The following is an 18,213-nucleotide window of genomic DNA, read 5'->3' as shown; positions in this document are numbered from 1 at the left end:
TTTGCTTTTAAAAGATCATTTCATTTTATTTTACTAACGGTTCTAATTCACATTATGGTGTGTGCCTGTATTCCCTTTTACTTAGATATTTATTGTCTCTATATATTTTTTAGGTTGTGCCTAGACAAGCTGTAATCAGTGTATGGACTTTAGCCACACCACTCGCTCTTAATTGGTTCCTTGTAGTGCCCCGCCTAAAATCTTGCTTTCCTATGGTGCCTTAGGTGTCTTTGTCCTGCCGTTTGGCTCTTTGTTTACACCCTCGAGACTGACCCTGTTACAAGGATCAGTTCACTTTTGACCATTTAGGTACTTTGGCGCACTACAGAATTTCGTTTTGACTTGGCTCGCTGTGCCCTTCCCACCACTACTCCTACCCGTCCTGCGTTTTCTGTTCGTGTTGGCCCCCGCTGCTAATTCACTTATTGTCTTAGACAGCAGGCAGCGCGTGTCGCATGGTTTCATTGCATAAATGTTGTTTAAATACTTTAGGAGGTCATGGGGCTTATATTTTATCAGCACGGTGTCCCATAAGGGACGCCACGCTTTAGGTCATCGGCGTGGCTATGTGCGTGCCTTTAGTGCATGCGTTGAGGTTGTTTGTCCTACTGTGGTCGCTGTATACAGAGGGCAAAGACTGCCTGTGAGAGGGGTGTCCGAAGAGGCTCAGGTACAGGATCAAAGCGGGGAGGAGGGTCTTCACATTTGTAAATAAGGCAGCAGCCTTACGCTGCCTGTAACTGGTCTGCACTCTTCTTTGCGGCGGCATTACATGGTATGCACTATGTTTATTTGTATAATTTGGAGGACGCAGAGCACTTCAAGTCGTTGGCGTGGCCATATGCGGGCCTTTATGTTTCTGTTTTCTTCTTTCCTTCACTTCTGTTTGAAATTGCAGCAAAGGACATTACAATAACTGTTTTTAGTGTCCGCTCGTTTACAGAATCTAGGTGTCACTGTATGCAAGTACTTTATTATAAATGGAAAGCAAAGAAGCAACGGAGCCATTCAGTATGGTGCACAGCAATTGGGGTTTAACAACTTTGAATTGCAGAAGGACATACTATTTCACACACAGTTACAGTTTTGGGAACAGTGAGACCAAGTGATTAGCCGAGGATGACACGGTTTTCAGTGACGTGCCTGAGACTTGAATTAGAACCAAGGTCCAGAGTTAACAGATCAGCCATTCATAACATGGCAGCTCCTCATTGATTCACATTCTGACGTAAGATAGAAAAGGTTGTGTTACATTATTGAAGTCCATGGTTGCGTTAAGTGCATTGCGGAGTATTAGACTATATATGACCATTGGAGGAAAATATGGAATTTGTACATGTTAAATCAAAACATTAAACTGAGTATTGTAGGAAGCTGGATCTGTATATACTAAACCAAAATTAGGTGTAGTGTGCACAGAGTCCAGTGGAACCCTAAAGGTAGGCAGAGGTAAAAGTAGATAGCACCTTACTCTCTATTTGTAATAGTGTGGGCGAGCAGTAAGGCTTTATAAGAGGGTAGGATTGAGTAGTCTGTGGTGCGAGTGTGTGCAACAAAGGTCGTGGAAATACATAGAAGTCAACATACTCTTCCGATTTTAACTTAAAAATTAGATTCTGCTTACTGTCGTGCGTTTTCAAACAGCTTTCTCCATCACTTTCCACATACGTTTTTTTTCACAGTCCAGCTTGGGCATGATGGCATAACTGCTCAAAGCCTTCCTCTCATTGAGCATTTTGGTGTGTGTTTTCTCACATGTTGTGTAGTTGTCTGTGATTGAAGGCTTAGGGTTCTCCTGTTTGTTGTACTGTGACTTCATAGCACTGTTTTTAGGTCTGCCCTTTGAAAAAGCACACTATTTGTTTTCTAAAAAACGAATACATACATAGAGGGGCTTTTAATCAGAAAACTTTAACCTCTGACTGGTTAAACGATCATTCAACTTTGGGGCAGATTTACAAGCCCCTTGCGACACTTTTGTGATGCAGCGGCGCCGGCGTAAAAAATGCGGCCAATTTACAATGTGACGCATCTAGGGAGATTTGTCAGGTTGTAAAGCCCTGCGTCACATTATACCTGCGTCAGGTATAATGTATGCAGGGCGGGCGGTCCCACTCAAAAAGCCAGGTAGAACGGACACAGTGACATCTACAAGATTAAACTGCGTCACTCTACGCCTTCACTGCATCAAAATCCCTACGCCTGCTCAGACCAAGCATAAGGAATGACTCAGGCCTTTTTGAAGGGACTCACCAATCTGTTGGCACTTTATCTCCCGCAACTATCTTCCCCAACTCTCTTTGTAGTGCACTTTATGATGACTCTTTGGTGACCATCTCTGCTATGACAAGCCCTCTTGGGGAATTATTATCCTCCACCTGTTTGTCTTTTGTGTAAACTTTAAACAATTGTAAAAAATAAAAAAAAGTAAAATTGTTAATTGGCATTTTGTAATCAATATTGCCTTTTGGATAGTAGGTTTGATAGGTGATCTAAATATGTCAGACTATGAGCCATACCTGTATTCTTTACAGTGATATAATTGATTTATGACACTATGCACTAAAAACTTTATGACCCAGTAGAAGGCTAAGGCCGAAACGTGTAGCTCGATCTTGGGATTTTACATGCACTTTTCTTTTGAAACCGCAAAATAAAGCTATGAAAGCAGCTGAACTTTAATAAACTGCTTCTCAAGGATTCTCTGCCTGCCCTTCTGTTTCGCCTTGGATTGAATCCATTGAAATGAAATATGCAGGGCGTTCTTCAGGAGTTTTGTTGATATATTATATATATATATATTTTCAGGCTCTATTTTCTTCTGTTGCAAAGAAAACCAGCACAAAGATTAGAATACTTGAACATCTTAGGGCCATAGATAAAAATGACGCGGCATACCCTGTGGCACGTCATTTTTGCTGATATACATGAGAGCGATCGTAATAAGCTACAGTTTTTTGGACTATATTTTGTTCCATCAAATGTGAGAGGAGGTGATAGAACCCGCAAATTACGATTGGAGTCCCGTTATATCATAGATATGCTTACTAAATTTCTGAGGGGACTAAATTGCGGGGAAGAATAGGCCTCATATTTAGGTTCATGATCTGTTAATGTAAATGTTAGGTATTATGGCTGATACACAGCATGATGTGAAAGAAATGAAGCTCCTGGAAATGTGTTTCTTAATTTTGTATTATTATCATTAGAGGTATTTACCCTAAAAAAGTACATTCACAAGAGGATGAAATTGAAGGGACCATAGCCGATCCACGGCAAGATAATAAGATCACCACATACTTTGACAAGGTCCGATATACGGCCAAAGATGTTATATAGTGTATAAACACTGAGAATTCAGTATAAATTGTATGAATTCAGTATAATGATCATGGAAAAGTACGAAGTCTGCAGTGATTAGGTATATAACTTAAAAAGAAATGAGCAATATGGAATAAACTGCACATATATGAATGACATTACAAAATGGCGCTCATGTTTGCGCTTTTGCGCTTGTCCCTTTTCTATTGTGATGCACTAATGAAATGATTTTAAACATGGCCTCTTCCGGTGGGTCAGTAACACCGAGGAAGGCAGTCCGCCGAAACGCGTTTGTTGCTTGCTGCTGAATAAAGTTTTCAAGCGCCCCCGAGAGTGCTGGTTTTCTTTACAACAGAAGAAAATAGAGCCTGAATAAAATATATATATATTTTCTCACCAGAAGTCTTTGGGTCTTCCCTGTGCAGTGGTGAGGTGAGGAGAGGAGAAAATGTGAATTTCACAACAGACTAATGAAGTCTGACTGAAACCCCCTATAAATATCTATATTATACACATATCTGTAAAAAACACAAAAAATCAAAAAGTCTTGGCTAATACCAGACCTACATAACTCAATTGGTTTGCCGTTGTCTGCCAGTCTCTTACCTTTGCTAATGCTTTTTTGTAATATTTTTGTAAAACTTTATTGCAAACAGAAAGGCTTACACAGATAGGCAGACAGACAGAGGCTTGTACAAACAGACATGCTTGCACAGACAGTGTCTTGCACAGACAAAGAGAGTGGAGTGCACAGGCAGACAGAGGCTTGGACAGACAACAGACAGAAGCTTGGGCAGACAGTTGCTAAGAACATAGATAGGGTTACAAAAGTAGGTGGTCAGACAGGTTTGCAAAGGTAGAGATACAGTTGCGAAGGTGGATGGACACACAGCTGCAAAGATAGAGCGATAGATAGAACAAGTAATTGGAATAAGTTGAAGACTTAAAATTAGTAAAATAATAGTTAAATATCTATATAAACAGGACATACAAGAGCAGTGAAAATTAATTAGAATGCCGTACAAACAGGACATATGCAATAAACAGGTATACAAATACGACTCTAGGCCTAAATTAAAATACATACCAGAATTATATGCAGTTAGAAATGTGCTTTGTTGCGCACATTCAAAAACAAGCATTTTCAATGCAATAGGTCTGGCAATTGATGGATTTTAAGCTATGGTCATTGTAAATGATAATGCCTTTAATTTATGTGTTTTTCAAAGCAACACACACATAAAATGCATTATCATTTCTAATGTGAAAAGCTCAAACTCTCGCAAATGCGAGACCACTTTAATGTTGGCTGCGCCCCTTTTTTAGACACTGCTCACCGTATTCAGGTTACAGTGAGCAGCGTCTAAAGAAAGGGGCGCAGCCAACATTAAAGTTAAACAGTGTATAGGGCATTTTTACACAAAGTGCAAAATTAAAAGAAAGATTTTTTTTGTAGCGTGGCCGCTAAAGTGAAAGCGGTCGAACTGTAAATTAAATAAATAAATAAACACAGCCGCTAGTGAAAAGCGGCCCGCGCTGTAAATGCACATAATTAAATAAGCGCTTCGTCTATAGTTAAAGCGATGGAAAGCAAAAAAATACATGACTAATATGAATATAAAAGGTGGCGGCGTGCTGCGACGTCGTGGGTGGAACAGGGAAGATCATTAAAGAAAAGAGTGTTCACGGACTAGATAGGGCAACAACACAAGTAAAAAGCCCAGTCGTTATGGGAGGTTACAAATGCAGACAAGGAAGGACTACAAAGCCTATTCCCAAATGAAAAGCATTGATTTCGAAAGGACAGTAACAGGACCCAATTGAAAAGATGGGCGAGAAATGGATGGAGCTTCTATGCCACACCTCAATATAGAATGCCTCGCAGTGCAGAACATACGCTGCCCAGGCTCAACCTAAAAATGACAATTTCCTGAACACAGTTTCAAATTGAATTTTGTATGCTGAGAAATAAAAACATACCATATCAGAAAAAAAAAAGGTCACTCCAAAAGGAATTTAAACCACCATTAGAAGGAGTTACGAACTGATACAGCAGGAATGTCTCCTGTGCTCCACATGGGAAGAGCTGGGAGAAAGCGCCCTACTATCACATCAGACGCTAAACACAAAGGCAACACCAGACCAATAAAGTAAAATAATAATCGTTTCCAATGCAATAGGTATCGCATTTGCGAGAGTTTAAGCTATTGGCATTGTAAATGACAATGCCTTTTATATATCTATTTTGATAATTAACACATACATAAAAGGTATTGTCATCTACAATGCCAATAGCTCAAACTCTTGTAAATGTGAGACATATTTCACTTCAACGAAGCAGCCGCCATTGTCCCAGGCTGCTTGGAAAGTGGAAGCGCCTTATGGCGCGCTGAATTCTGCAGGAAAGCATGTTGTGCTTGCAGTAGGAGAAACTCATTAAAGAAAATAGTGCTTACAGACTAAATAAGACATACCACGTAACAACAGAAGTAAAAGAGCCCGTTCTCATGGGAGGTTACCAATGAGGACAAGTCTGTACTAAGGAGGGACTAACAAGCCTATTAACGAATCAGAAGCCATCATTTACAAAAGGACAATGACATAAGTCAATGAAAAATATAGGCAGAGAGTGGGTGGAGCTACAAGTCCATACTTGGATGCGGCATGCCTCTCAGGGCAGAGCATCTGCTGCCCAGGCTCAACATAAAAAACACTGGCACTAAAAAGAACTACCTTGTTTCTGGATGTGCACCTTGCAAAAGAGCAAAATGCAGTCACTCAAAGTGAAGTTACCCAGAGGCTGAAGTGGGCGGACCCCCTGCTCCATGCCGTAGCGGGCGGAACAAAATGTGAATGACACACCAAAAGACCACTAGATGAATGCAACTGGCTGGAAGTCCCTGTAAATAAGTATATTATAAATATACGGGTTTTTTTTCAACTCAAAAGGTCTTTGCTAAAGTCAGACCTAAAAACAGCTCTCTCCACCATGTGCTTAATTTACCAAGGTTATCCTACTGTTATTATCATGCCCTGAAAAAATTGGGGCACAGAAAGATTAATGCCAACTGCTTTTGTCTGACTCGTCTTATAGAGATGGCTCTGCAAATTGCTTTCCAGTTTCCTCTCCAGTGCTGGGCAATGGGGCTCTGTACGTACGAAATGGAAGAGAAGCAGAAGAAAGTGAAACTTTTTATTTGTATTTATTTTATAAATGAAACACAATGCATGCTACTGTGTAGGTATGCTATTTGACCTATGCCTACCTCCTACAAATAGGCCCTCTTTTTCAAATGAAAGGCACTCTTCGGCCACATGTACAAAGGTAATAGTTTGTGATTACCAAATAGAGATTTTTTGTGATTGATTATTTCAAAATCCCGAAGACCAAGGTACAAATGTATCTGACACATTTAGCAATTCCTGGTTTGCGACATACTGGAAATCGCCAAAATCACAGGGATGCAGCAGACCACCATTGCTATGATTGCTTTTAAATAACGCAATTCATAATTATTTTTTTTATGCAGCACTTTTTCCTCAACGGAAAATAGGAAGTGTTTAAAAAAAGAAAATTATAATAAATAAGTAAGCTTTCTTTTCATTTTTTTTAAAGCGTAGGCAGTGGTCTGTGGGACTAAAACCTGCTCTTAAAACATATTTTTTCTACTTACTCACTCAACGCCTTCCCATTTGTGAATGGTTTATCACCACTTTTAAAATGGTAGCTAAGTATTACTGTTTGGTGACCAGAATTTGGTCTTAAATAACACCAGAGTCCGTGGGTCTATAGCAGTCTGCCTAGAACACAAGCATTGCACGCCAGCTACATACAAACATGCGGAAGTCCTTTTAAAAGGGACCAAGTCCCATCACCCACCGAAGTGGCATGCTTCATCATCCGGGACCTCCCTTAACCACACCTAGGGCCTCATGTAGGTAGCCAAATACCGGTCGGTAACGGCCGATTTTCGGTAATTATACTGTTACCAACCGGTATTTTGGCTTTTGGTATGTAGGGGGAGAATTTCTGTATTCGGAATTTACCGAATCGGTAAAATTACCGAATCGGTAAAATTACCGATTCGGTAATTTTACCACTTCGGTAAATTCCAAATACAGAAATCAGATGTAGGGGGACTGTGTGGTGTGTGTGGGGATTCGTTATTTACCACCAACTAATAGTTGGTGGTAAATGACGAATATGTGTGTAAATGCATTATTTTGCCCGTAGATGTGTGCAATGTGGCAGACACACATGCCCTCAGGGCATGTATGTGTGCCACATGTGCACACATGGCCGAATCAGGGGTGCAACAGGGTGTCAATGTGACACCCTGCCACCCTTGCATGTGCTCCCCCATTACCGAATCGGTATTTACCGATTCGGTAATGAGGCATACCTTCCCATCAATGGGAAGGTATGCCTCATTACCGATTCGGTAAATACCGATTCGGTAATTACCGAATTATTCCGAATCGGTAATATTTACCGACCAATTACCTACATAGCATTTACCACTTCATAAATACCGAATCGGTATGATTCGGTATTTATGAAGTGGTAAATGCAAGCCCACCTACATAAGGCCCCTAGTGTGGTTAAAGAGCTACAACTCCTTTGATTACTATAAAAAGGAGGAGCTCAAGGATGTTTTAACTGATGTGAATTGGAGGATATCAATCTCAGAAATGGAGAGAAGCTGCCAGAAGTGTAGTGAGACTAAGTGCAGTGTGTGAGAAGTGGTTTAAAATTGATTACCGCTAGAAAAGTATTTTTATTCGATATCCAGTGGTATCAAGAATAAAAAAGCAGAAATATTGGAGGAAAACGTGTGCGCAAGTAATTAAGGGACACGTCCTCTAAGTATAGGTCTACATGTTTCAGCCAACTAGCGTCTCAAAAAAATTACAGTGGCTTTCTTCAGGACCATGACATACCACTACTGCAATGTGAAAAACTGTGAAACGTGAGTATAAAAGGAACAGTACAAGCTACGAAGGTACCTGCTTAGCTTGGGATATGCGGCACCGTAGGGAAATATAATAGTCACCCGTCAAAGATCGGGGAACGTCCCACACTCCTGGTCACAACTCAGGGCGTGAGGCAACGCTCTGTCCGTCGCTACCCCGGAACTTCTTCCTGATTGTTCCGAGTGGTCCCAAAAAAGCAATACCTTCCATACTGATTCGGTATTTGAAAGGGACACCTTAAACACGCTCCTTCCAAATACTGAATCGAAAACACAAATTGCGATTCGATAACATGTTACCAAATCGCAATTTGTGTTTTGTACATATTTAAAAGCATTATTGCGGTCGGAAACTGCTGAATGCTAGATACATGTTGCCCTTCGTTCTTTTTTTTTGTCACCACTGCCACTGATGATAGGCATTTGCTAGCCTCTTTCTATGCAACGTTTTATGTTGCGTTATTTTAAATGATTTACATTCTTGGCAGCTGGGACTTCTGCAGCTGTGTAGGCACCCCAAACCTTAGAGGCCACTGCTATGCTCCCCTATGCTATGCCCCTTGTAAGGGTTGGAACTTCTGGGAAGCATTCTGCACTATCATTCTTTGCCCACTATGCACCTCCAGAGACCAACTAAACGCAAAAAAGCCTTGGTCTTGCTTCAGAAAGAACAGCCCGGGTTCAACTGCCAAACAGATCCCCTCTGAGTGGGAAAAGCACAGAGTTACAGTGAGTTGGGGACCACATCTGGGCATACCCGTCGCAATTACGATGTCACACTGAGAAAAGCATAGATAGGTGGAATGCTTTAACTATTCTCAACCACTCGTAATTAGTCCAAACAGCTGCTTTGGTTATAGTTGAATTACATGTGTCTGTCCAGAGATGTGAGGAACAGTATGGTAGAATCTGGGAGATGATGAAAATGAAGAAACTGAAATGTTTGCCTACCAACTGCCAAAATGTATTTCCTGCAAAATCGCTACCAATGATTCTTTACCTGCTCTCGGAATTTTTAAAATTCATAAAACAACCACAATTTGTATTTATTTTGTATATAATCATTTTCGTTTGACACCAGAGGAATTGCATTATCCATCAATTTTACGAATGTGAAAGTCAAGCATGTGCTTACACATTCGTTGTCTAAAGTGGGAGCTCCAGTTCATAAAAAAGCCAGTAATTTGGTAAGTACCTGAAGAGAATAGGGAGATGAGAGAGAGAGAGAGAGAGAGAGAGAGAGAACAAGCGCTTAAAGGAAAAACAATCGAGAACTGTCTAAGAAGGCAGTATTACTTAAAGAAAACCAAAATATGTAATATGCTATGCAGTACTGTGTAACTCACTGTAGTCAAGTTTCTTAATCCATTGCACACAATTCACCCTTCCTGTGTGACCATTTAGCAGCTCAATCACTGACTTTTCCTGATGAAACAAAGAAACAAAAGAAACCATTATAACAACACTTCACCTAGGTCTTGGAATTAGCATAAATAACATGATAGCAATAATACAAATAAAAATCATCTTTATCATATGGAGTATTTGAACTCCCACTCATTGACTCTACAGCGACGGTTTTATCTTTGTGTACCAATTATTTGGTACTGCACAAACAATGCCTTGGTTTAAGTTCGGGCCCATGGTCCCTTTTTAGGTCGAGCCTAGAGCAGCGCATGCGCTGATTGATCGACTTTTAGTAAGGGGGTTTCAAAGTGCTACAAGAGGCTGCCTCAAGCTTGCGTTCACGATCGCGTGCAGGCGCGCATCCGCCATCTGTCTTTTCTCCGTCATGGGTAATTAAGTGCAACGCGATGCACTTTCACTTTCGGCGCTCGCGTGGCCAATGCTTTTCGCACGCGCTTGTTGCTAATTGCCCCTCTCCTGTAATATCAATTAAATAGTTAGACTCCAGAGATGATAAAGCATATCTACTACAAAACTAAAACATCTTTCCTAGTAAAGGTGCAGTACCATGTAAATCATTTAGTAAAACAGCTTCATTTAATTAGACTTAGTCGTTTGTGACAAACACAAATGGGTGATTTACAAAACACAAACTGGTCGTTCCTTTCAACTCAGATTTATACCTCACGTCTAACAATGCCTTTCCTTTCATCAAAACCATATATTTCTTTAAGGGCTGTAGGTGTGTTCGTTGTAGCATTCTGTCACTTCCAGTGCTCTGCATTCCAGCTCCACGTGGCTGGCAGCTCATAAAACCTGGGTATGTTGAAACTGCTGCTATAAATAGTAAGCGAACCACTCGCACAAGATGTACTGGTACCAATTTAAAGCACCGTTTCAATCTCTATGGGGCCACGTTTCTTAGGATAAAAAAGGGAAAAAATAACTTTGATTCATTTGTTTGTCCACCATACTTCTAACAGCTGCAGCTCCTTCCAATGTCCTCATGCCCAGTCCCAAGAAAGCAGCCATTGCGTGCATGCGCACAATTTAAATAAACAAACAAACTTTTGAATGTGGCCCGAAAAGAAAGCAGCTCTCGCACAATAAACATTTTTTTTGTTGTACAAAGTTTTACTTTTAATTGTTTATATTCCTGCTGGTTAAAAAGACACGCTTACTCACTCATAAATGCACCATTCAAGTACAACTCCAAGTTATTTTGCGCCCCATCTCCCACAGGTATCCAGTTAGCATTTTGCCTGGTCTCTCGTATCTCTGGTCCTTTCATGGCCCCTTTCCTCAATAGAAAATCACGGTCTGGTGACGTTCCAACATACCCTACCTTTAAAGAAAGCATCACCACGTCCACCACCACCACGTCCACCACCACCACGTCCACCACCACCTAGTCCACCACCACCACGTCTACCACCACCACGTCCACCACCACCACGTCCACCACCACCACGTCCACCACGTCCACAACCACCACCACGTCCACCACCACCACCACTTCCACCACCACGTCCACCACCACCACGTCCATCACCACCACGTCCACCACCACCACATCCACCACCACGTCCACCACCAACACATCCACCACCACCACCATGTCCACCACCACCATGTCCACCACCACCATGTCCACCACCACGTCCACCACCACAACGTCCACCACCACCTCCACGTCCACCAGCATCGCATCCACTGCATCCACCACCACGTCCACCACCACCACCATGTCCACCACATCCACCACCATGTCCACCACCACATCCATCACCACCACGTCCACCACCACTATGTCTACCACGTCCACCACCACCGCATCCACCACCACCACATCCACCATCACCACGTCCACCACCACGTCCACCACCACATCCACCACCACATCCACCACCACGTCCACCACCACGTCCACCACCACCACGTCCACCACCTGTGACAGGCAAAGTGTCACTGGAGGGCAGGGGTCAACCCTGGCTGTACATGGGACATTTAAGGATGCATTGGGTGCGAGAAGACGGGAATAGGGGTTATAAGTATTACACCAGACCCAAGATACATTTGAAGAGGCACAATGTCGCAGGGGCTCCAGTAAAAGCACTCGAGGCATCTCTACCTCACAGTGGCATACCTACACAAGCCACTCACTCAAAACAACCATTGGCATAGCCAATAGGTCTCGCCTTTGGAACTGTATAAGTGTTTAGCCATGCAACACTTGATGTTGTTGCACCAAGGATATTGTGCTGGATAACTAAACACTTATAAGGTCCCAAAGGCGAGACCTATTGGCTATGCCAATGCTCGTTATACTTTAAAATTTAAACACATAGTTTTCTTTCTATTGAAAAGATAATTTTGTTTTGTGCGCAGGCATCTTCATTATTTATTTTAGCCCAGCAGCGCCACCTGTCCTACGCTGCACAGAACCGCACTGGGAGACGCCGTGGTTTCGTGCAGCAACAACTTGCAGATTGAGGCATGCTGTTTTCTAGGGCTTGAACGATTAAAGCACAAGCTTCCCTCGCAGCACCTGAGAGCCGAAGTCTTGGCCTGGGGCTGTGACTGTGGGGCTTGGGTGATGTCTGATAGCAGCGCACAGGACACAGCCTAAATCCTGCCATAGTCCTGCCATCGGACTCCACAGAGCAGAACGGGCTTACCCTCTAGTGATTCCACAGTACGTTATTGGGACTGCTGTCGCTTTTTCAGCAAATGCTATCTAAAAAGCTGGATTTCACCTAACCTTGATTTATGAGTGGGGCCGGAAGGGCGAGGCAAGCTGATTTTTAGGTGGAGCCTAGCGCAGCGCGCATGCGCTGCTCTATGTGAGGCTTCTTGTGAGCACTCTAAACTTCTCTGTGTGGGGCAGACTCCTCCAACACATTGGATTGGCCTTAGTGTGTGTCTTTCAATAATGAAAGCACGCAAATGGCCAAAGGCGGATGCATGTCCCACCTCCTTTCCAAAGTTCACTTCCACAGCGTTTTGCTCCCGGGAGTGAGAAGCGGCGCCAAGGGTGGCAGCTGCATTCCTCGTCGTGCTTTTTTTTCAAATGCTAGTTTCATTTGCCTTGGTTGTGTTCTCGGATTGTTGTGTTCTTCAGCTGTTTGAACCAAACACACTTATCCGATGTTATTTTTAACTTTTAAACACAGTTTTCCAAGATATTTTTAAGTTAACATGTAAATATAGTGCGAACTCGACGGCTATCAGAGTGCTGAGTTGCGTTCCACACGGACTCGTTCATTTTGTTAGGCAGGAGGAGAATAAGTGATTTGCCCATTCACACTCTTATCTGCCTTGGAAGGATGAAAGGTGTGGTCAGGGTGACTGATTTATAATCGCACAGATTTCTTGGATGGGCGGAGTTGCCAGAGAGATGATTCCTGTTTCAGACCAGCGCGGACACAAATCTGTTTTTACCTTAACATGGGTTATAGAAGGGGTCCATTTTTGCAGCTGAACCCGCACCTCACACAGGTAGCAATGCATTTCTTCTGGAACCCTTCACACGTTGAAGCTTGCATGCTCGCTCTTCGGGGTATATGTGTGTGCGCTAAAGTGAACTTTCACTTGGGTTCCTCTAACAGTTTCCGACCAGGGTGTGCCTGCTGCTGCAGGAGAATGTACAAGCCATAGCTAAAACAGCGAATCATATAATAGCATAGTGTGTATTTGTAAAGCGTACCTTTGTGTGAGAAAGTGGCTCTGTATATACTGTTCCTTAATAGGTACAGGGTGTACAGAGTCCACAGACCCCAAGGGTTTAACAGAGGTTAAAGTTAGATATAACCTTACTCTACAAAGTGGTAGCCTGGTCGAGCAGTAAGGCAGTATCAGAGGACGTGTAAAGCATTTGTTGTACACACTCAATCAGCAAATAGTTCCACACACTCAATAACTGAACTCTAGGCCAATGCTTTATATATAAAAAAATACATGCTTGTTTTATTTTAGAACCAACACTTGGAATTAAAATATACTTTCTCGACAGGATATGTTTCATAAAAATACTTTTGTATATGCAATTGACTTTTTAGTAAACAGTTACAAATAGTTGCAGTAGGCAACTCTATTTCTACACACAATACATTGAGCTCAATGATAAATTCAGATTATATGCAAAAGATTACTTTGTAGATTACTTTTGTAATTCCAGGCTTGGATCCTAGATCCAGTCCTGGGTCAGTTCTCAGAATCAGCTGTTAAAAGTCGACTTTGGTACTGTAATGATTTTTAACTAATATTTAGCTATTTCAAAAGTGAGCACTTAGAAAATATTTCAGAGCAAACAATCAATGATTCCCTATGGAAGGAAATGTAGGTTACAGGTACAGTAGGTTATCGTTACTTTTGTAATCCAGTACTGGGTGTCTAGACTCAGTACTGGGACATTTATCCAAAACAGGTAAGTAATTACGTTTTCAGATGTTATACGATTTTTGAGGAATATTTAGAAATTGCAGAAATCAACACTTGGAAGAAATTTCACAGCAGTCAATGGTTTCCTATGGAAGAAAAATGAGTTAAAGGTAAGTATAGTTGTGGGTTCTTTTCAGAGTCAGTGCTGGGCACCAAGATCCAGCACTGGGAGCTCACCTAAGAGCAGGTGAGTAAATTCGTTTTTGTCACTCGGCTGAGTTTTGGTGATTATTTGAAGTTTTGAAAAGTCCACACTTAGAAGAATTTTCAAGCAAAAGCCAGTCAATGTTACCCTATGAGGAAAATGAAGTTAGCGGTTTAAGGGTGAGTACTCGACTGGCAGAGTTGAAGTTCTGGGCATAGACTCAGGGGTCCCCCAGTGTCAGGTAGATACAGTTAGTTCACCCTCAGCGGTTTCAGGACGGCCGGGTGCAGAGAGAGTTAGGCCCCATGTTATCCTATGAGGGATAGGGGGGCCTTGGTTGGTGGCTGCTGTCTGGCAAGCCACGCGGCTGTGGGAGCTGGGCTCCTGGTCACTTACTCAGGGCAAGTCGGGAAGTAGGTTAGAGTAAAGTTTTCACTGCCAGGGCCACTCGGGCGGCTGGCTGCAGGGTGCTTTTGAGCCGTCGGGCGCTCAATTGATTTCTATGGGAAATCTCCGGTTTGGAAAAAGGCTGCAGGCTCGGGGACGAGGACTCTTCTGGTGCCACCACCACTTCGAGGGGTAAGTTGGGTAGTTGAAGGATAGGTAGGTACCCCGGGATTGGGCACAGAGGGCCGTGGGGCGCCGGGTGCAGGGGTGCCTTTTGATGTCGGAAATCTTACCCTCTTGTTGATCTTGGCTGGGGTGGCACTCGGTTCTGAGGCTGCAAGCTTCTTCAGGATAGTCGAGGGTGGTCCTTGGGTGCCGGACTCGGGGTCACAGTCACCGTGGGGTGGTCCTCGTGGGTTTAGTTCACTCCGGCACCGGCCAGGCTTGGCGGGTGCAGAGTGGGCTGGGATCGCGATTCCGGGCTGCTGCCAGGGGTGAAAGGTGGGTTCTGAGTAGAGCCTCTACTCATGGGAGTCCCAGGGAATCAGAGTTCAAAGGTAGCCAGGTCCTCCGGGGTTTCTGAGGTTGCTGGCCACAAGAGAAGCCGCGCAGGAGCAGGTTCGAGGGTCGACAGGCCGGTAGGGCTGGGGCCAAAGCAGTTGGTGTCTTCCTCTTTTCAGCAGGGCAGGTCTTTGTTCTTCTTGCTCTTCTAATAGTTTCGAATCTGGGAAAGGAAGGTTCAGGGTGCCCCTAAATACTAGATTTAGAGGCGTTACAGGTAGGTGAAGGTCAGGGACCAATGGGTCCCTGTCCTGGGGTGGGTACACCCCCTATCCTGCCCCTCTCCTGTGGGAGGGGGGCAGTAGCCTAATCCTGATAGGGTAGGGCCTCCCATCTTCAAGATGGCGAGAGCCCGGAGATGTGCTTCACCTCGCCTCCCCCACCTGAGGGGTGGGGTGGGCAGGCTGGCACATCCCCTGTCCTTGTATGGGGTTTCCGGCCAAGCTTCCCGCCAGAGTGGGGGGTTGCAGTGGCCTGGGGAAACTCCTAGAGGCGGCAGGCCTTTGAAGCTTCCCTTTGCTCATCCTGGGGGAGGAGATTTATCACCTCTCCCAGGATGTGCATTGTTGCAGGCCCGGGAGAGCAGGGGCCCTCCCACCCAGGGGTTTAGCAACATGTCTGCTGTGTGGCAGCCTGGGCAGCCTCAGAGTAGACGTGGATTGTAGGTTAGTTGTAAGTGGGCATCTCTAATTCGCCCTCTGCAAGCAACGTTAGTACAGACCATGCTCTAGCAGTTGTGAACTTCTCCTGGGGAGGGGTAACTGGCCTCAAGAAAGTTGTGGTGAGTGCAGACCTACCTGTTGAATGTTTACTAGGGAATGATTTGGAGACCTCAGCATGGGCTGAGGTGGAGCTAACTACCCATGCAGCAATATTGGGTATACCAGCAGAAGTATTTGCCCTGACAAGGTCAAAAGCAAAGCTGACAGAAACTGAACAGGCCTTGGATCCTGGAAAAATGGACCATGGACCTTCCAAGAGGAGGAGTAGCAGGGGTAAGGCCGAGCCTTCCCCCCAGGAACAGTCTGTAGAAACTCTTTTAGCAGAAGAGGATCTGTCTCCTGAAGAAGGAACTGCCCCAGAGGAACTGGAAGCTGATCAGGTTGAGTTCTTGGGGGCAGGGGGACCTTCTAGGGCAGACTTGAGCCTGGAGCAGCAGAGCTGCCCCACTCTTGAACCCCTCAGACAGCAAGCTGCTGCTGAGGCTGCAGGGAATGCCAGTGGGACCCATAAGATTTATTGGGATGACCCCAAGCCTGGTGAAGCCAGGAGGTTGGTCATACCTCAAAAGTTTAGGGGCTTCCTGCTCACACTGGCCCATGATATTCCCTTAGCAGGACACCTGGGCCAAAACAAGACTTGGGACAGAATTGTCCCTCACTTTCATTGGTCCCAGATGAGTGAAGACTGTAAGAGCTTTTGCAGCTCTTGCATTACCTGTCAAGCAAGTGGCAAAGCAGGTAAATCCACAAAGACCCCCCTGATACCATTACCTGTGGTGGGGGTGCCCTTTGAGCGGGTGGGAATTGACATAGTTGGTCCCCTGGACCCACCAACAGCATCTGGGCACAGGTTCATTCTAGTGGTAGTGGATCATGCCACTAGATACCCAGAAGCTATTCCCCTTAGGACCATCACAGCACCTGTGGTGGCAAGGGCCCTCCTGGGAGTCTTTTCCAGAGTGGGGTTTCCTAAGGAGGTATTGTCTGACAGAGGTACAAACTTTATGAGCAGTTACCTGAAGGCAATGTGGAAGGAGTGTGGGGTTAACTATAAGTTCACCACCCCTTACCACCTACAATGCAATGGTCTTGTTGAGAGATTCAACAAGACCTTAAAGGGTATGATCAAAGGGCTCCCAGAAAAGCTTAGGCGAAAATGGGATGTTCTTCTGCCCTGCCTTCTCTTTGCATACAGAGAGGTGCCACAAAAGGGGGTTGGTTATAGCCCCTTTGAACTTTTGTTTGGCCATCCTGTTAGAGGGCCACTCTGTCTAGTGAAGGAGGGATGGGAGCAGCCTCTCAAACCCCCTAAACAGGATATTGTGGACTATGTACTTGGTCTCCGCTCCAGGATGGCTGAGTACATGAAGAAGGCTACTAAAAACCTGGAGGCAAGTCAGGAATTACAGAAAGCCCGGCATGACCAAAAGGCTGTCCTGGTGGGGTACCAGCCAGGACAGAAGGTATGGGTGTTGGAGCCAGTGGCCCCAGCAGCTCTCCAAGATAAGTGGAGTGGACCCCATACCATTTTGGAGAAAAAGGGAGAGGTTACCTACTTGGTAGACCTTGGCACTCCCAGAAGTCCCCACAGGGTACTTCATGTTAATAGGTTGAAAGCATATGTGGACAGGGCTGACATGGGCTTGCTCATGGCAACAGATGAGGGACAGGAGGAAGAGAGTGACCCTCTCCCAGACCTGCTCTCTCAGAACCCTGACGATGGGTCAGTTGATGGAGTAGCCTTGGCAGGCAGGCTCACTGACCAGCAGCAAGCTGACTGTAGACAAGTTCTTCAGTCTTATAGACATATGTTTTCTCTGACTCCAAGTCAGACCACCTGGTGCACTCATGAAGTGGACACTGGGGACAGTCTGCCTGTCAAGAATAAAATCTACAGGCAACCTGATCATGTCAGGGACTGCATGAGGACAGAAGTCCAAAAGATGTTGGAGTTGGGAGTGATTGAGCCCTCAGATAGCCCTTGGGCTAGCCCAGTAGTCCTAGTACCAAAACCTCACACCCAGGGTGGTAAGAGAGAGATGAGGTTCTGTGTCGACTACAGGGGACTCAATGCAGTCACTAAGACTGATGCTCATCCAATTCCCAGAGCAGATGAGCTCATAGATTGGCCTCAGCCAAATATCTGAGCACATTTGATCTGACAGCTGGCTACTGGCAGATAAGGTTAGCTGAGTCTGCAAAAGCCAAAACAGCATTTTCTACCCCTAGTGGGCATTATCAATTTATTGTGATGCCC

The 18,213-nt window shown here is 44.4% G+C and overlaps 1 protein-coding gene across 4 annotated transcripts in view; it reads right to left on the bottom strand.

Moving 5' to 3' along the window:
* The window catches only part of ELP2 (elongator acetyltransferase complex subunit 2), a 940,461-nt gene that overhangs the window by 882,254 nt on the left and 39,994 nt on the right, over positions 1–18,213 (bottom strand). For all 4 annotated transcript variants that reach the window (XM_085606785.1, XM_085606787.1, XM_085606786.1 and 1 more), the window contains one exon: positions 9,641–9,719. In XM_085606785.1, coding sequence (XP_085462911.1) covers positions 9,641–9,719 — 79 coding nt within the window. The remainder of the gene's footprint in view (positions 1–9,640; positions 9,720–18,213) is intronic.

This window comes from Triturus cristatus, chromosome 5_2 (genome assembly GCF_964204655.1).
Source record: "Triturus cristatus chromosome 5_2, aTriCri1.1, whole genome shotgun sequence".
NCBI classification, from domain to species: Eukaryota; Metazoa; Chordata; class Amphibia; order Caudata; family Salamandridae; genus Triturus; species Triturus cristatus.
This window is presented reverse-complemented; position numbering and strand designations above follow the sequence as displayed.